The following is a 20,613-nucleotide window of genomic DNA, read 5'->3' as shown; positions in this document are numbered from 1 at the left end:
TGGCAGCAAATGTCTAACTTAGATAACTACTTTAAATATATTCAAATGAAAGGACTTAAGCGTCCATTCGCCACTATTTTGAAGCCTACGTATTCATTGTTATTGATCCTGTTATTTCTATGGAACTTACTCAACACTTTCAACCATTAGAATAGTTTCATTCAGAGATTAAAACAAAACTTATATAAGCTTTCACTCTTACCCATTTGCAGTATTGCAACTTAAAAAGAGAATGCTACTATGTGTAATAAGACATGCCAAAGCCTATTATCATCAAGCACAGCAATACAAACTTGTAAATATATTAGGAATGTAGACCAAAATTAGAGAGTATTTACTGGTTTAGAGCATCATGCAAAATTTCCTAAGTTAGTCTGGTATTTGAGAGAGCAAATGAATTATGACAGTTCTGTAGTTATTCTGATTCATGTTAAACTTAACTAACAATATACCAGAAGTATGATGAAATCTCTGTGAGAATTTCTATTTAAAAATCACGTTTTCAAGTATTACCAGGTACAGCTGATGGCATTTCTTGGATGCCAGATGTTTCCGATCTTGAAGAAATGTGCTGCTTTTCATCAAAAGCTGAAAGAAAATCTGGAGTTAAAATGAGAAGTGGCTTCAGAGCCACAGTATTTGGACAGCAGCTGTTGGGCAGTTCAAGATGACACTGATGTGAGATCAAGCAAGATGGCAGCAGCTTTAAGGATCAGCTGTGAAATGAGGTGTTACGTAAACACTGAAGCTAGTGTGAAATAAATCAGGGTTAATTCTGGTATCTCATGCTAGGTAGAATTCTTCTCATTTGCCTTTGTTTAATGAACTATTCTTTGAAAGAAAACTGCAACTACCAGAAGAAAATTAAAGGCAACATATGCTAGCAGAGGTCTTTTTGTAGACTGTTATTTAGTCAGTGTGGTTAATTATTTTTCAGCTTTGATTATACAAAAATGGCCAAGTTGGGGGCGGGGGGGGGGGGGAGGAAGCCTAGCATCAAGTAGTTTTCAAAGCAATGTGTTTGAATGAATCTTAGCACTGTCCACAGCCAATGGAAGTGAAGGCAAGGGAGGGAAAAAGCTAATGAAATTGTACACTATTTACCCGTCACACTCCCTCTGGTTTCCATGGAGGGATGACATGTGAATTTCAGGACTGGTCCCTGGGTAGCTAAGATCAAATATGAAAACAATCTTGAAACAATGAGTGAGATCAGTCTTTAGATAAGGAGATCTTTGGCCCTTTATTAGGAGGTCTGAAGGTCAAAATTTATTTTAGATTTCTTGTATACACACTTGTAATTGATATTTTCGGTAGCCTACTCCGTTCTTTGTCTTGTGGGTTTGTTTTTTGTTGGATTGGCATTTGGGTTTGTTTTGGTTGGGTTTTTTTGATACATAACATTTAATTTCGAGGCATTTACTACAAGGCCAGCTGTCTACGTCTGATTTTAAAATTCTGTCTAATAGCAACAGCTCACAGCAAACCCCTTCTCCCCTACACTTCAGTTTGCATGTTCCAGACAAGTCTTTTAAATAAGGAGCTGCAAATGCCTAATGTTATTTTGATACAGCATGCCTTCACATTAGAAATTAAGCATAAAGTTATGAATCAGGGCTTAATTCAACCTAAAAACATCACTTTAAGCACACAAGTTGGAAAACATATACATCCAGCATGGAAAAAAGCCTGTAGATGACCTCTTTAGGCAAAGGCACAGACTAAATTAATAGCTCAAGTTACAAGAAGCATTGTTTAGCCTGCACACAAAAGCTCACTACTAAACATCAAAGTTAGAAACTTTATCATTTAGTTTATAAACACACCTGATGCAATGTGGGATACACATTAAATCCAGCTAGACTGCATTTTTAAGTCATGTGGGAATGGTTCACTGCATAACAAAAGCATGCGGTATCAACCTAAAGCAGTATCACAGAATCAGTGAAACACAGCATAACTGAGGTTGGAAGGGGCATCCAGTATGCTAGATGCTGAAAAAAAATTCCATCAAATGAACATTAACAGTGCAAACAACTTAAAACAGCACGAAGTTGTATAAAATTTTCAGCTTATTAAAAAAGGAACCATTGCATTCACAGAGAGACAGGAAAATTGTTGGAATCATTAATATTAGCCTAACCACACTATATATGCGTTCTGTAACATGAACTGTTGAGAGGCTTTAGAATTCAGCCTAAAACCTGAAATAAAAGAGGTTGAAGAGTAAGCTTTCACAACCAAAAGCCAGTAAAAGAAAATATATTGGTGCTTGTATGAGAAATTATCATATTAGACATTAAGAAAACGTCATAATAATTAGCCCAGTTCTACTTTACTTGAGTCAAATGTAACAGTTTGCAAAGGTATTTGAACAGTTACTGTAAAAAACCCAAACCAAACAAGTATCATGTTCAGCTTGAACCTGTCAAACCACCCTTTATCACAATAAATATTTGTGTAACCATAATTTTGAAGCAAAAGATTTTAGGGAAATTATACTGCACAAATAGAGTATTATGAGTGACAAAAATACTGATATTTTAACCATAGTTTTGAAGCAAAAGATTTTAGGGAAATTATACTGCACAAATAGAGTATTATGAGTGACAAAAATACTGATATTTATTTATTTAAAATAACCGTCCGCTGGTGGCTGCTGGTAGCTATACTGATTTCAGGGAATCTGTTGATATAGCACTTTTGCAAAATCAGGACAGCTGAATCGGGGCAGGGCTCAATATCGATGTAAATCAGTGATTATAGTAGAAGTAAATTCATATTCAACTAAAGTACAAATAAATAATGATAATCTGAGTCATCTCTGTCCTTCAAATTTCCAGAAAAATTATAATCTGTGTGTAATACGAAATTATAAAAAAAATAAGGTAACTCTAATACTCCATTATTCTGTGTCATGATAATCCTAAAAGCCTACTATTTCAACGTTGCTATCCCAAATGCAGCAACATACCACCTTCTTCCCGTAATAACATTAACCCCAAGGTAAAGAAATGTAAATTAACAATACAACCAAAAGTATGAGGACATTTCTTGTGAGAATTCCTAACACTAATAAAATTACATTTTCAAGAAATGTCATTACCAGATTTTGTTGATGGCATTTCTGGAATAGCAAACGTTGTGGATCTTGAAGAAATAGGCAGTGTTTCATCAGAAGCTGAAAAGAGAATCTGAGTTTTAAAAGTTGCAGTGGCATCAAAGCCGCTAAAATACCACAGTACTTAGCTGGCAGAAGCTGTTCTGTAAAAGGAAACGATACAAATAGAAATCAAGACAGTAAATGGCCTGAAAGTCAGCTACAGGATGACTGACAGAAGAACAACCAAGCTGATGTCTCCTATGGTATGGATACAACATGAGTTTGATCAGAGTGGTATTCTCATATCTATTACATTTCCAAGACACAGAATTTGTGTCCTTTCAAAGAGCTTAGGTAAAGAAAATTTCGAATAAGAACTAAACCTACATAAAACTGCTTACAGTAACATACGAGTATGTTCCTCAGTTATTCAGTCAGAGCAGAATGCTTTCTACTTGCCATTAAAAAGAAATAGTTGACATGAAAATATTGCACAAGAAAGAAACCCAAGAGACACATTTTGTTTAAAAATAATGATTTCTGGTCTTAACTACAGTCCAGGGCAGTGATGAGAAAGTGGAAACTATAATGCAAGTAAGTGCTATTTAGCTATTGCTATACATCTGGTTATCAGGTAAGAAAGAGATGTTGATCAAAGCCGGTGTCTGGGAAGCTAACAAAACAGAAAAAGTTTTGAGATCCTCAGGCAGCCAGTCTTCACACAGGTGGTATCAAAACACTTTCCTAAACCTAGTCAACAAATCAATATTTTGCCCAGGGATCAGATTTTCCCCACAACTGCGACAAAGTTACTTTGATATAAACAGGATTATTGAGAAAGACCACCCTTCAGTGGAAAATGGCTTAAAAACACCTTTATGTTTTTATGACAGTATTTTAATGAAAACACAAATGCAAAAAAATTACATTCTATCAGATCACTAAGACCACCATTTCCATTAGAAAAGTTATGCAGCCAACATGAACAAACATGGTCTATTTCTGTGGGCAGTGGTATGTGAAAACCTGAAGAGTAAGGTGCTCCTGATGTAAAGAACACTCATGACTGATTAAAGTCAAAGGACACGTAATAAGAAATCTAAGGAGCCTGAGTCTTTACATCAGGAGAGAATGCTGTGGTAGTCCTGAGAGAACATGCTGCAGAGAGCAGTAAAGTCACACTTGACTAGCTGCTAAGGGCTTTCCATCTAATGATGATAGTTTGATTTGACTGAAATGACCTTGGATAAAATAGAGTTCTCAACTTTAAAAGGAAACAAAAACACTGCATTCACACAGAGGCAGAATAACTGTCAGTACCACCCATGGAGCATTAACACAGCTGCATCATGTTTGTGTACAGTGTGAATTCTGTAATAGATAAAAGCTAAGACTTTTCTAAATTGATCTGTAATGAGAAACTGAAAGAATACTGACCAAAGTTTAACAAATAACACTAGGGAAAACATGAATAGTGTATGTATGTTGTAATAAGCTAATCTCCGGATGACAAAAAATTTTAATGATCATTTACCCAGTTCCACTGTTGTGAGATATAACAGGTTTGAAAGGTGCTTGAATAGCTACTGTAATAGAGAAGCATGTCATTTTTGTGTGTTAGGGTTTTAGAATGCATTGCCTCTCACAAATACATTGCTAACAAATTAACTTTTTCTGTAGCTATGTTTACTAAGTTGCACTTAACCAATACAGCAACAAATACAAGCAGCTCTTCATTTAAGAAGTTTTAGAATTATTAAAATGAAAAATCATCAGCACTGAGCTGGAATGTGTAACTTGAAAGGACCAAAAAAAAAAAAAAAAAAAAAATACACCTGTTTTACACTGAAGACTTCAAGGTCTGATACACCACTGCTTTGTATCTTGGGCAGCTACTCATTCCTGCACACAGTGGATAACGAACCAAACTGATTTCAGAGCAATTCAGCCACCTGTTCAGCTACCTACTAATGCTACACCAACAAAGTAAGAGTATAAAAGTGCAAATGAGTGGAAAATGCAGGCCTGAATGAATTTTACATTCTTTGAGATTTATATTCTTCTTTAAACATCCTGACCAGAGAAACACAGCCTTACTATTCTTGAAGTATTTTACAGTTCATACCACACAGCACTTTTGAACCTGTGCACTTAAAATTAAGGACCAAATCCTTCCTGAGACTCTTCATATAGTGTTTGTACATTCAGTAGATGTGGAGCATCCACAGTTCTATGTTTCCATGTAATCTGTGTGCCACTCTATAAATAAAGATATTTCAATCAGGTTGTAAGACATGAATCTTTGACACACAAGCCTTGTATAGCACTTATGTTAAGTGCATTCCAAAAGACTAATGCTCATTGCCCTTACGATACTGAGCACCACTTGTAAACATATCAAGAGGATATGAAGAAGTAGCTTCAACTAATTTTTCACTTGGAAGCCAGCTTTATATATGCTTGTTTTGTTGTCTCAGCATAGTATACTGCAGAATCAAGACAACTGATTTTAACATTGGCCCCAGAAAGAGAATGATGTTTGATATAATGATGTAATAAAATATCACTTGCTTAAATTGGCCTAGCATGAACAGAAACACAGATGAGAACCTAACAGCAACGCTCTACCTTTTTTTTTTTTATGACCAGATTCTGGTAAAAAAACCTCATGCTCAAATGCAAATGCACATATTCGGCCTAAAAAACTATGTTCTCCATAAATACACAGGCAGAAACAATAAATTATTAGCAGAAATAACTGTGAAAATAATTTTTAATAAAAGAATACTATACTGCAGCAGTCTCTTGAATATCAGAGACTACTTTAAAAACTTATAACAGGAAACAAATGTTCAACCAACAAATCTCTTTAAAAAGTGCCTACTAGCTAAAGGACAAAACATTTCATCCCCAAAGGATAATTGTTATACTGACAACCCCAAATTCATCAAAGCTTGACCATTTCCTCTCACCTGCTAAACTCTGCCCCACTCTCCCCTCCACAACCCTTCAGTAATACGATACCACCCTGAAATAGCCCAGCCATATCAGGATGACTTACTTGAGGCTAGAACTGGTGGACACCGGCAATTATGACAAATAACATGAAGCCTTAATGAACAAATGAAAGATCACTGAAGGCAACATTAAAAAACCAGGACAAATAACAAACATTGGAATAGTACTACTTAAATATCAAGACAGATCGAGGATTGGAAATAAAACAAATGCCATTTACCAGTCTCTTGCTCTGACATTTCTGCAAATGTAGATGTTTGGGGAGTGGAAGTAATATCAAGAAAGTCATGTGAGGCTGGAAAAAAAATTGTGGTTTATTACTTAAAAGATACATGAACCATCACACCACGGCATCATCTGCAGCCATGGACTCGATGGTTTAGTGTCCAAATACTAAGGAACTGGAGAAGCATAAAAATATATTCTGCAAAACAAGTGAAATTTAAAAAAGAAAGAGGTTAATATGCAAACATGTGTAAAAACACATAAATATGATGCAAAAAATGAAATGGAATGTCACAAGTAGAATGGGAAAAAAATCCCATGAAGTTAGTAGGAATGTAAGACTGAAAAAGCTCAAGAACACTGGGCAAAGGGAGGTAGAGAGAAAGCAAAATTATGAGATGATGATACTGAAACAAATCCAATTAAACAAACTGGTAAAAATGAAAGAACGTAAAAAGTGATCCAGACAACATCACCAGACAGGGAAAGAGAAAGAAATATCCTTAGCCCAGACAAATTTATATGTTTTGTTATAATTACAAGCATCCAACTTCTCCACTGTGAAAAGAAGAAAAGTCCTTTAAGTAATGCAAGAACTGTAACTTCTCTGGAAAAGACCCTGAAGTATGTGACATATCTCAGCTGATATGAAAGCAGGACTACTACAGGCAAAAGTGCCACAATAACATTACAAGACATTTACTATGGTTCATTACACATTTAATATGCACTTGACTTCAGGTTTGCAGGCTGCTCACGTAACACATTTGTTACCTCATGGGCCAAAACATACTGCCAGGCCCCAGGACTGGTATTGTACACCTGTCAATGTGAAAGAAGCTATCACCATGAGCATCTCCAGCCCAGTGCCATATCCAATGGCTTGAGTAAAGAGGGCTTTTCACATAGGGCAGTTTCATCTTTACACTTATGCTTCACCCCAACATAGGCTCAAGAGAAATAACGGTTCGGCTAAAAGCACAATAACACCTCCTGGGACAATTTCCACCTTGCATTGTTACCAGATCTGCAAGAAATACCGTTACCAAATTAGGTCAGCAGCGCGGCCAGGCGCTAAAGGCTACCAGTGCTTTGAAACTTGAAGAAACATGCCGTGATTCACCAGAAGCCAAAAAGAGGCGTCGTTCTTAAAACCCTAACGTGACCTCAAAAGCAGTAGTAGAGCAGAGCGTTCCCAATCCCAGGCAATGGCAACGTAAAGGTGTGGGCAGACGACAACCAGCCACCTTGAAAGTCAGCTGTGAAGCAACCAACAGCTGCAACCTTGGACCAGGAAACCCTGGTGGGCAGCTGAACTGCAGTGCTGTCCTCTTGCACCAGCCCAGACGGAATTTCCCTCTTAAGAACGCTGTTGCATTTGAGCGTGCCAGAGAAAGAAAGACCCGCTACCAAAACACAGGGAAGCAGGGGAATGGCAGCTGAAGGCAAGGTGCAATAATACGTTCTCTACACAAGCTGACACTCAGTCCCTGCAGAAAATGCTCGTCAGCAATGGAAAAAGCGCGGGATCAAACAACAGAATCGCAGAACAAGCGCGGCGAGTGCTTCAGCAAGCCAAGCTGCACCAACAAGTCTTCATACTCTCCATGGAAGATGACAAGGATGCCAGGTGGTTTGTGGTGGGAGGTATGATGGGGAGGGAGACAGCGACGAGAAAATGAAAAAAGAAGATGTTTTGCTAGTTACCCATCACGCTTTGCTCGGTTGCCAGGGAGGAAGAAGTGGTGGATTTCAGCCTTGGTCTTCGAGTAGCTAAGATCAAACACAAAAACCACCTTCAGGTCCTCAGGCAGGCTGCTGTCACATGGGTGGTATCAAGACAGAGCTATGGACAAGGAGACATGGCCCTGCTCGAGGCAGGCTTCCATGTCACAGCATCACTCCCCGTAGTAGCATGATGCTATCTTTCAACTGGCATAGGTAGCCCAAGGTAACAGAGGAAACCTAGAAGTGGAACCCCAAAAAAGGCAGCAGAAAGCTTACAAATGGAGCAATTTCTAATAAGGAGCTATAAGGGACCAACCGCATCACGGACCCACTTTTCAGGACACCAAAACACTTGAACAGGCTCATCGCTGCAGAGAAAAGCATTGCCAAAGTAATCAAAGTAGGAAGGGAATCACTGGCTATTTACCCATCACAGTCCTTGTGGTCTCCGGTGAAGCAGACAAGGTGGACTCCAGGTCCGGTCTCTGGGCTGCTACGGTCAGACATGGAAATGATCTTGAGATATCCACACAGTCTTGCCATGGCAGTACAAGCAGCACCGGTTCACAGCACCCCAAATGTCCGTATTTAGGGCAACACATGCCTTCTCCTGGCAATATCTTGTGACTCAGTGACCAAATCAGCAGTCAACCACCTTGCCGTGGTTCAAACTAACAGAATACTCTTAGAAACTCAGTAGCTAAATGGCTCTCCATCAGCAGAAAAATGGCTATATGACTACTTCACCAAAGCACTCCTTACATTTCCTAGAAAGATGTCCAAGGAACAGTTGTTGCAGACCTAACATGGGAGCAAAGACACCCATCTTTGGATTCAGAATTCAAGATCTGATCTCACTTTTACCTAGAATCAACCAAATCCTTCATTCTCTGGGTCAGTAATCTCAGGCCCTGGCACTAATAAAGTCCAATGACTCTGTAGAGAAATGCCTGCAAAAAAGTGACCAAGGGCAGTTTTTCTGCAGAATTCTACCTCATCTTTCAACCACTTACACTTGTACAGTCCATCATCCAATTGTACACTGAAGAATAAGTAACTTCACTAAAATGACTTCCTCATACTTTCTTACCCTAATTTTGCACAGAGAAAATGAACAACCTAATACATGAACCAGTGTAAAATCTAGCCTATGTGTACTCATTTGCACTGTGCATCTTTGCTACACTGTGGGCTTGACTCCAGACGTAAGGGAGGGAAGTCTGCTGGTGACAGTTTTCAAACAGGCACAAAGATGAAGAAGTTGGCGATAATAAGGATATGGTGCCTAGTGATTTCTCTGAGATTTTTTTATATTCCCAACCCTTGGAAATTGAAACCCTTCTGTTCAGGTCCCTTCTATGTGAACCTTTTCTAGTAACATTCAATGACTCATTCACTAGCATTTTCCCATGGTTAAAAACTCATGGGGTATTCTTAAGAACAGCAGCTAAAGCTTTTTCCATCTATGGAGAAGCTTTTGCATCCAATGCACAAAAGGACCAAATTTGTCATGTTAGCACTTATTTAACCATTCCAAGTAACAGCCCTCCACATATATACAATCCTTCACAAAAAAAGTGAACGACAGCCCCACAGGACAATCTAGCTAATCATTACAAACATAAGAAAAAGTAATCATATAATTCGAACATTTCATTTCAAATTTCTCAAACGCTGCAGCAGATACAACTGGTCTCTCTCTCTCCAGTTACACTTTTATACAGAGCAAGTCAGAATAAACATTCCGTGTAGCAAAGTGTTGCTGTATCTTTTGAGAGTGCCTAGATGTCAGAAGAACTACAATGAAGAGATATCATTACCAGCTGAGATTGTTGGCATTTCTGGCATGCCAGATGTTGTGGATCTTGAAGAAAGAGGCTTCCTTTCACCTAAATCCAAAAAGACAATCTTGTGTTAAAAGGCTTAATTGTCTCAGAGCTACTACGGGTAGCACAGGACTCAGCAGACAAATGTTGCATTGTTAAAATGGAAGCACAGGGAAATTTGCTTGCAAATCAGCTAGGCATTACTGTGTCTCATGAACTGTTAGGCTGGTGTGGAAGTCAATGTGCAAACCATGTGACCTAATTATTCATACTAATGAGAATTCTTGTAACTACTTAAGAACCCTAGCACATTAAGAATTGCAGGTAGTAAGAAAACACCTTTTGATCCAGAAAACAGTCAGTGGGCCAGCCAATATAAAGCTAGTCAAAACAACCTTTTCTCAGAAACATTATACAGAAATATATCTTAAGCACTTAATTCCCTCTCACAGTTAAGTTCTCTCAGCGCAGGAAAAAAATCCCCAAACTGAGAAAGGCAGGTCCACAGCTGGGAACCTCAATAATGAGAAAACCAAACCCAACCAACTAAAGGGAAGCCACCTCTATGCCCCAACCCTCCATCTACAAAGATGATGAATGCAGATGAGAATGTCGTTAATGGCAGCAGTAAGTGGTAAGAATTACTGGGATGGTGACAACTAAAGCAACACAAAGCTTCCAAAAATAGCAGCAAGGATAAAAATGAAAAGAAAATCTATACAACTAAGTAAAGCCATCTTATCAATTTTACCCAGTGCTGTTTCTAACAACTGAGGTTCTGTAGTAATTATGGGCATGGATATTTCGAACTCCGTAGTATCTCTAGCTGCAGGAAAAAAAGAAGTAAACACACCTGAGAAATAACTTCATGTAAATAAATTAAGAAGGAAGATTTGGGGGAGTGAAGTTTTACCTTCCATTGCTCTGCAGAGTATTATTTTTTATTATGTATTTATTTATTTATTTACAAAATTGACCTTTTTCCTAGGTATTTTAAATACCCTAACTACTTAGCTGAAGATGTTATTCTAGTTTTCCCACGTGTACAAATGCTCACAAAGAGTTTGAAAAACAATGTATATATAGTTTTACATGCACTTGGCTTAAATAGCACCTGAAAAAACAGCTCTGCAACTTATACCACATCTTTCCATTAAGTTAAGAATTCTTCAGAAAATTTAGGAAAAATTGTGATTTCAGAAGATTAAAGTCTCTCGGTACCACTTTACTCATTAAGTCACTTAGCTCTATGCAGTTTCTCAATTTCGGACAATTTTTTTCAGTCAGATTTGTTCCCAGATATCCCATATAACAGGATGAACTAACTTGATTTAAAATCATTGCCTGGGAGTCGGATGCTTTACAGAACAGTGCAGCAAAACTGAACTCTTGAAAACTGTATTGGGATGGCAACAACCAGTAGGTTATATGGCAAAGAACTTAATGAACTACAGCCGCATTGCTCAGAGTAAAGTTTTGGGCAATGAACTGCCTCCCTTTCCCCTCCACCTTCTCCTACTCCTTCCCCATTGCCCTCACCTCTTGGGCTCATACTTCTTCATGTTCAAGCAATGCTTAAAAAACTTAAGCATCCTCACATATCAAAGGCCACAGGAAAACAACAAGCTGTCTCCAAAGCAGTAACCCAAAGCATAGCTTAGTTAGATAGGTCTGGCCTGAGATGTGCTTACTTTCTTATTTTAAGACAATACATAGGAAAAATCACGGCAAAATGTATATGGACAGTGAAAAACAGAAAGAGAGAAAGAAAACAATCTTATCACTAAAAAGTATCGTATCTTACTTGACTGTAACAGCCCTAAGCCCTGCAAAATTTAAATCTTTTCCTGACACAGCCATTTGATCGATACTGCATTATTCAGGCTCTGTAAGCTAGCTGCAATCTTGCTTTAAATCTGTGCTGTGCCTGATCCCAGGAATGAGAATGCTGGTACAGGATTTGAAAAACTAACACACAGGGCAACACTCAATGCAAGCAGTATGGAATAACTGTCAGAAATCATCAACATGGAAGCAGTAATAAACTTTTCAGCACCAACCAAACAAAAGGGTATGCTTCTGAAATAATATTACTATAATTTACCAGTGTCTGGTATTTCTGAAGCTGTAAAAGTTTGGGGAGCAGAAGTAACATGAAGGAAGTCATGCGAAGCTGGAAAATAAAAACAAAAATCATGCTGTGTTGTTTTGAAGTGACAAGAACCATCATGCAACAGCATCATATTCTTTTATGAGCTGAAGAAACTTCTAGGTACTATTTAACACTTTATGTTCCACAGAAAGGTAGACTCTGAAATGTACAATAACCAATTAAGTATGATTTGAAAACCATTTCCAAAACCATGTATTAACGCACAGATACATAATACAACTAATGACCAACTTGTTAGCAGAATTGCACAAAAAGAAGTTGTACTATAGAGTTAAGGAGAAATACAAGACGGCTCAAAAAAGGAGAACAAATTATGAATAAAAGTTAGCAAACTGGGACTGCATGGAATTTTTCTCTAGCATTCCAAGGATCAAGGAGGATATCCTGGTGCTGAAACTGGAGAAGGAAAAAGGATGACAAAGCAGGAAATGTACCAAATGAAACATACAAACTGTCTTTTGTCAGACGTGAATGACTGACAGTTGCAATCAATCTCCCCTTTAGTAATGGATTTCCTTCAAAATTAATTTCTTCCAAAAACATATGCATCAGGCATTACACTACTGTCATGCTAATGAAGTGAAATCTTACCAACTGTCTCTCATCTTACTTTTTTTCTTCTTTTGCAAAACTCAGTGGCCCCAAGTAAATAACTAGCTCTTACAAACTCATCTATAAAATACGAGCAACACATCACAGAAATTTTCTAAGGACCAACTAGCCAGTGTCTTAATCTTCAATGACATGTTTTTATAGCGCTGGTTTTGAAACCTGGGCACTTAGAATTATGTCTGTGTTTACACAGAAAGGCTAAATGAAGAGCTACATTATCATAATATGTTGGAATTTCTGTTGGAATTTCTGCTGGAATGTCTGTTTCCATTATTTCTTAGGACTCTGAGTACTTCAGCAAATCAGGATATTCCAGAAATGAAACTCAGGCGTGGACAGGCCTATTTAAATTTAGTATTAACTGTAAGTACAATTTAATTTTAAAGCTAGGAATTACATGCTGTAGCCAAATATGGAAAAACCTCCAAACTACTGGTTCAGTATTTCATATAAAATGTCATAAAGAAACCTGCTATTTGATACAGCACTTTCATACCTACAGTTATTCCTCATTTATGTCAAACTGAACAAACTATTTAATGAGAGGCACTATGTCTCCTTTGAAAATTCCTAACTGTCAAGAGGATTAATCTTATGAGAAATCATTACCAGATCTGGTTGGTTGCACTTCTGTGGTACCAGATGTTTTGGATCCTGAAGAAACAGGCTGTGTTTCCTCAAAAGCTGAAAAAAGAATCTGAGCTTAAAATGCTGAGAGACCTGTGACTTAATGGATTAGCATCAAATAGCTTAGTGAAGGCTGTGCAATTCCAGATGATGCTAATGCAAAGCTAAGCAAGATGGCAGATGGCCTGAAAGCAAGACATAGGACAACTGTGCCATGACAAAAGGAACTGATGGTTTGCAATACAGTCTTCTGGCCTCGAAATTTGAGGTCGACATGCCCAAAAGAATTCTTATCAGCAAGTAATATTAACTTATTAAATTTTCTGGGATAAGAGCTGCAGCTATACAAAAAGAAATAAGGTAACGATGAGATATGACAACACTGTCTTTAAGCAGTTTTTAAGCCAGTAACAAATATGTTTTTCAGCTGGTTACACAGACACAAGAATGGTGAACAAGCTGCTCTCTGTGAGTGTTGGTAGCCAAGATTCTAAAGCACATGTTAAAATTACCATTTGCAGATCTACATGATGCTAAGATAATGGAAAAAAAATCATGGAACTAATCTGCTGATTACCCATCTCCATCTCTCTGGTTTCAGCAGAAGGTAGAGATACGGATTTCACGGCTGGACTCTGAGTAGCTAAAACCAAACATGAAAAAAAATTTATGATACCAAGACAGACACTCTCCTTGCAAGTGGTACAAAATCCAATTTGAACTGTAACTAGCAAGTTTTTGTTTTGTTTCAAGGTCTCCTCTTTCTATTAATGTTTACCTGACTCAGACTTTGGCATACATTATCTAATCAGGCTGAATCCATGTTACTTAAGAGGTTTTTCTTCACAGCAAAGCAGCTACAATCCAAACACAATACATTTGATCTTCACAGCACCTACAGGTCTGTATAAACTGGGTACTACTAGGTTATGTATAACTATTTTAAAAGGAGGTGTAATGGGAAAAGATAAAAAAAAAAGTAGTACAATGAAGTCAGTGAAATAATCATGAAAGTAAACAGCATCTTTTACCTGTTATGCTGTAATGAAGACTATTACAAAGACTTCATGGTTATTTCACTTTGAAGTATGGATAACCTGAAGCGTGCTTTAATGAAAACAGGGAATCAAGGCAGAATTGGGCAGTCTTACCTAAAAGCCATCGTGAACAAGTTTCCACCATGTGTAGGTTTTGCACTACTGTCCTGCTTCTAAGAAACAGATCCTATTCAACTGTGTGTACAGGCCAGTAAGTACCATTCTTTCCAGTAAACTTATCCGCACCAGTCACTTATGCCCGTTTAGGTTAATATATTTGAAAGAGAAAACTTCCATCTGTATTTTTAATTGGTCTTTATCAAGATGAGGTTTTCTGAAAAGCAGTTATACCAGAATTTTAAAAATAAACTTCTCTGAATGCTTGAGACCGAGAAAAACATTCAAACAACTAGGTGTAGTGTTCATTTCTAATGCAGGCAATATGAATATAAGCCAAAAAGTGAACAGACATTCATATATTGGATCTGCTTTCCCCATTTACTTTCAATCCAGCTTATCACATTAAGAAATATGATCCCAGGTTACTATCCTGATATAGCTGGACTCAGCAGTTGGACCAGATGATTGTTGTAGGTCCCTTCCAACTGGAACTTTCTATTCTATTCTATATTTGTAGAGAAGAAAATAATACCAACAAAAGCTGTATGATTCGCAGCTTTTGGCAAAAGCTTCCATTGATCCATTTACCTCCAGTAAGAACTACGACAGATCTCCCAAAGGCATCAGAACATTGAAAGCATGTTAACAAAGCTATCTTTTCAGAAAGGTTTGAATTCAAAACATACCGACCACACAGAAAGTTTATAAAACAAAGGAGATGTCTCCCTCTGGTACAATCACGATAGAAAAATAAAGAAAAAAAGTATTCAGGGGAACTAGGGCAGAATACAGGTCACACACACTTAAACTTCAGAAATAAAATTTTGCTTTCTTTGCTGATTTTATGACAGCAGGTGATCAAAGCATGCAGAGGCACAGTGCAGCGAAATCTCCTCTGTATGACCCACCCCCCCTCGCTCTCACAGAATAACTTTGACTTCAGCATTGACTTCATGGGGAGCACAGATGCTCCAGCTGACCCAGCGGCTGGGCCCAGCCTCACATAATTAAATCCCACTTTTGCTAAGTAGAGCTACTTGGCAGGAATGGAAGACATGAAACAAAACCAGAATAAATACTTGAATGAAACATGTATTTTGCCTCAACTGTTGTTATTATTTTACCTTTTCCACCGAGAAAAACATAGGATTAGGTTATTATTCCCCAGCAGAAAGCAAAAATACTTCCCATCCCTAATAATTTTCAGGTTTTCAGCTATATTTATAGCAATTAATTTCTTCAATCATCGAATGTGTCTCTCCAATGCTGCCTCTAACTGCATTTAACCAATTTTCTTTCACTACAGTGAAAACAAATACGTATCCCCATCCCCTCAAACATATCTGGAAAAGAGTTGTCAAAAATTGTAGCAAATTAAGAACAAATTGTGAAGATCATTTTCATGTTCTTGAGAATTTGTTTCAAATACACATTTCAAGAAGCAAGAGCTACTCCTGGAAATTACTGTAAAATTTGGCAGACTGCATTAAGTAAAAGTATGCTGTCTAAATAAACCAGCACTATTACTTGATAACTTCTTGACTAATGTTAATGAAATATAAATCCATACTGATTCAAGGTCACTCCAGTTAACTAGTGTAACAGCTGTTTACATAGATAGCAGCAACAAACAGCTGTTTTGGCAGAATGAGATATTTATGACTAGCACAATGACACAGTGTAGAGAAATACAAGCCTGTTATGAAAGCAGAGGTCTTGAGAAGGGGAGACATAGGATATGGCATAGAGAAGTACAGGCATGGGATGATAAAGAGATAGGGACCGGGCTTGGCACTGGAAACCCCGTGCCATAAACAGCTCAGCAATGGTCAGTTATAAAAACTGCACACCTGGAGCTGGACAAAATTTAGGGGTAACAAGAAGAACACAAAAATAGTATCTAACATACACAAATGGCACTGTGTATGGTAAATTCAGATGTAAGGTGTCTCTCAGCAGAAGAAAGAAATCATCAACATGAACATCATATTCCTCCCAGCACAGGACTCCAGACGCTCATAACTTGCTGAAACCTCCCCACTCATCACCAACACAAGCATGAAATCACCAAGCTTAGTACTCAGAAGTATAGTGGAAGGGTGAGCAAAACACCAGGAAAAAGGGTAGAAATGAAGAAGTTTGTGTGTTACTATTTTAATTACGTTACTGCTATTATTGACGCTTTTTCTGTATGTAAGTACTCTACCTGCATTAATATTCTTTGTTTTACTGTAAGAGTTAAATCTAGAAATGATGATTCTTGAATTAGATAGACCATTAAGAACTCCATTACACTAGCAATAAATTCTTGGCTTTATATACATGTACATGCATATGCATATACATATATGTAAATACATATGTCTATACATACATGTAAATGTGTGTATACATACGTAAAATATAAATTTTAAAAAAGAAGAAAAGGTGTGTTTCCTCTTTGCCCGTAAGAAGATTTTGACCATAACATTTTGACCCTAAGACAGGTAAAACTATTTAAAAAATGTGAGCATACTTTCTCAAATATCAGGGCTTTCCAAAGTGTCCTGAAGTTCATCACCAAACAACTAATGAATCCAGAAATAAGCAAACACTTATGAATATTTAAACCAAAACAACACCTACAAATTATGGTACTACTTTAATCAAATATATTTGGCAAACTACAAGAAAACCCACAGAACTGATGTTGACTGGAACAGTACTCCAACTGTGAAATACAGTCAGTCTCAGAAGCTTATGGAGTACTTCCAAGAAAACTACAAAACTAAGAGTACAGATTTTAGCTAAGTATAAATTGCCATCATCATTCTATAGATAAATGTTAGCCCATATATCCTCACAAGTTTTTGTTTGTTTGTTTGTTTTAAAATGAAGCATTAATCTGGAGCATCCTGTCATGACAATAAAGCAAAACCAGACTTAGAATGAAAGAAGAAACCTGCAAATTTTGTGAAGAAAAAGCTAATGGCTACCATATTTTACATACAGAATAGTATTATTGCAGCCAAAGCATTAAAACCTACCAGCCAAAAGAAACAACAAGAGATTTAGATAACTTTCCAATGAAGTTTACTCAAATTTACAAAGAAAGTAATTACCAAGTTCTGTCAATGGACTTTTTGGAGCATCAGAGATTCTGGATCCAGAAGGAAGTGGCTGTATTTCATTAGAAGCTATGATAAAAAAAATAATCAAGGCTTTACTTGATTAAGAATATTACAAGACACAGTATGGATCTGTATTTTGGCTTATAAACCACCTACTCCTGAAACCAATGATATTTAATAAAAAAGAAGACGAGTTCCAACCTGGGAAAAAAACACATAACTTTGTCACTTAAAAAGGTGTGGAATAAAAATGAAATCACCTTTTCCCTAGTCATAATATAAAGATCCATGAGTCACAGGAATTTGATAATGAACATCCATCAGTAACTATGACCACCTAGTTTGAAATTAAGCAGTAAACCATCCTGATGAAATTTCCTATTTTAATCTTTAAAAGCATGGCAAAAAACAAAAAATGTTGATTATGCTTAAAAAAAAACTGATTAAAAGTTAGAATGAAAATTAGATGCTTTAGTTTCAGTAAATTCTGGAAATCTGCTTGCAACTGTAAATGAAAAAAGACAAAAGAGAAAGTATGACGTTAACATGAATCAATAGGATTATGTAAAAATATGATTATTGAGAAGCATTAGCAACCCTCTTCATGGGAAGATCTGTATTTCAGTCCTGCAAATGCTGATATCTTTATCATACATCATTCTGTATCTATGCCATCTGTGCTTTAGAAAAATCTAATCAAAGTTTAAAAAAAACCAAACAAAAACCAAAACCTCAACTTTAGATTTGTGTTCATAATTTTGCATGGCTTGGGTATTAAAATACAGGCAACAAAATCAACATTGAAGAATTTAGAATTCTGAATGCAAGAAGTAAGTAGATGCTTCTCCAGATCACAAAACTAACAGTACTACTACTTAGATCAGAAATCTCTCATTCTGAGACATCTCTATGAAAATCAGTAGAGCTCTTTTTTCCTCCAGGACAAATACAATTATATCATGTCACATGCAATATAAAATTTTCCTTTTGCATCACAATTGATGCTCCCTAAATGAACCTGTAATCAGATGAAAATCCAGGAGGTAATTATTTCAATTCTATCACTGAGGTTAATTTTACTGATGGAAATTTTATGTGATGTCAATCATGCAGATCACATAGACAGAAAGCATTACTTTGAAAAATAACATTAAATCACCCAGTCAAATCTGCTAGCAATAATCATATGTATAACAGCCACAGTTCAACCAGAGCTATATGTATCCTGCTTTACATTTCATGTGTGAGCGACTGGAAACACAAAGGGAACCAGAAATTTTTAACTGGGACCTCCTTTGGAGTCAATACAAAGGGGATGCAGCAAGTAGTAGAAACATTCTGCTGGAGATGAAAAAAGCATTTAATGTACAAAGAAGGTAAAAAGCAGCAAAATTAGTTACCCAGTATGTTTTGAGTTTGCACCAATTCAGGTTTAGGCGTTGATTTAAATTCCTCAGGTCCATGTTTTTTCTCAGACTGAGCTAGAAGAAAGAAGCTTTATTTAATTTTAAATCCCTCTGAGCTTTTCTTTATCTACTGCCCAAAGCCCGCTGCTTTTCTTATCACCATTTTATGCCACCTAATTAGAGTAATTTCTGCAGCAGCTCGACTCCATCATGATTAATATTTTTTGTTTTCAGATGTGAAGTCTATAAGATGTTTTGGATTTATTTTGTTGCAGCTTTACATAAGCAAAGGAAAATATAAGTAACGAAGAGCAAAGCTAAGATAAGAATCTCACACTGTACTTGTGTTACAGCCTCCCAAATTCGTTATGATATACATTATAAACAAGATCCATTACATCACAAAGTGTATTTACAAATATTTTCCCTGCTATTCTGGATTTTTTTTTAATCCTTCTAATATAAAAATTATCCAGAAAAGAATAAAGATTCACCTATAATACTTCAGCTCTTTCATTTTTCTAGTAATAATAGGCTTCTGACTTTTATTCATTCTTCTAATTCTGCATCTTCAAAATAAGGCACAGGCAGTTTATTAAACAGCCATTAAATGTACCTAAACTGAATTGCTGACTTTATTTTAATAAACTAGTTCATAATTGTAGTCTTCCATCTGTTTCACATAACATTTAATTCCGATGGTATGTAAGTCAAGATCACTTCTTTCCTCTCCATCTTGCTGGATGTCCCATAGTGTTTAATCAATCATACAGTACACAAAACTGGTAATCGCAGATTATAAAATGACAAAGCTTATTGATATGGAACACAGGATGGTAAGGTCTCAGCCTTGAATGTGATAAGAGCATGAATTCCTTCCACAGAGCAAACTGCACAGTATTTACACAGTTGGTATTGAGAGGAGATCGTTAATATTGGTGATCAGCATCAATACAGCATTAAGTTTTCGTATTCATTCAGTTTAATAAAATAACACTTTCTTTCTGAGATACAATAGACAAGAGTAACTTTTGTTTTTCCAGCATGCTCTCCATGCTTTTTCCACAATCTACTACACATGCTTCAAGAAAGAACTGATCATGTAGCTTTATAAGCTTCTTATTTAATTGCCAGAAGAGAACAGGCTGTTTTCCAGATAGCTTTATAAGTTTCTTATTTAATTGCCAGAAGAGAACAGGCTGTTTTCCAGATTCTAAATAGTTACATAGATGCTACTTCACTTACAACTATTATACTATTTTCTGTTTCAGAGTATGGTGCTTTTCAGTGCCACAAAAGTTGGAGTCTCCATAGACGCTGCCTTAATTAGGACCCAGTTCAGCTTCTACTAAGTCAGTTACAGTGCTGTTACTGTCATTAGTGGAAGAAGGATTTCCTTCTACAGAGAAGTTAAAGCAATTTATCTCTATGAGGATTGTGGGAGAAAATTCACCCACAGAGACACAGAAACAACAACTAACAAACCCATACCTCAGAAGTACTTCAAAAGCTAACATTTCTCATTGGTGAAATGTAATCATGAAAAAAAAAACCACCAAACAAAAAAACACCAAAAGCAAATACAGAAATTTAGAACTCATTATGCTTTGGGGTTTTTTAGTGGTCAG

General features: G+C 36.8%; 1 protein-coding gene across 37 annotated transcripts in view; it reads right to left on the bottom strand.

Moving 5' to 3' along the window:
- Positions 1 to 20,613, bottom strand: part of ABI3BP (ABI family member 3 binding protein) — a 168,334-nt gene that overhangs the window by 79,625 nt on the left and 68,096 nt on the right. For 25 of the 37 annotated variants that reach the window (XM_069785638.1, XM_069785647.1, XM_069785651.1 and 22 more), the window contains exons 11-23: positions 18,980 to 19,060; positions 17,571 to 17,645; positions 13,890 to 13,955; positions 13,295 to 13,369; positions 12,005 to 12,073; positions 10,652 to 10,726; positions 9,895 to 9,963; positions 8,502 to 8,567; positions 8,054 to 8,119; positions 6,342 to 6,416; positions 3,107 to 3,181; positions 1,105 to 1,170; positions 514 to 588 (exon numbers count right to left, since the gene is read on the bottom strand). In XM_069785638.1, coding sequence (XP_069641739.1) covers positions 514 to 588; positions 1,105 to 1,170; positions 3,107 to 3,181; positions 6,342 to 6,416; positions 8,054 to 8,119; positions 8,502 to 8,567; positions 9,895 to 9,963; positions 10,652 to 10,726; positions 12,005 to 12,073; positions 13,295 to 13,369; positions 13,890 to 13,955; positions 17,571 to 17,645; positions 18,980 to 19,060 — 933 coding nt within the window. The remainder of the gene's footprint in view (positions 1 to 513; positions 589 to 1,104; positions 1,171 to 3,106; positions 3,182 to 6,341; positions 6,417 to 8,053; positions 8,120 to 8,501; positions 8,568 to 9,894; positions 9,964 to 10,651; positions 10,727 to 12,004; positions 12,074 to 13,294; positions 13,370 to 13,889; positions 13,956 to 17,570; positions 17,646 to 18,979; positions 19,061 to 20,613) is intronic. The other 12 variants (XM_069785660.1, XM_069785665.1, XM_069785671.1 and 9 more) reach the window with 8 other exon arrangements.

Source organism: Haliaeetus albicilla, chromosome 6 (genome assembly GCF_947461875.1).
Source record: "Haliaeetus albicilla chromosome 6, bHalAlb1.1, whole genome shotgun sequence".
Taxonomy (NCBI): domain Eukaryota; kingdom Metazoa; phylum Chordata; class Aves; order Accipitriformes; family Accipitridae; genus Haliaeetus; species Haliaeetus albicilla.
The sequence above is the reverse complement of the archived record's forward strand: the minus strand, read 5'-3'. Positions and strand labels throughout refer to the sequence as shown.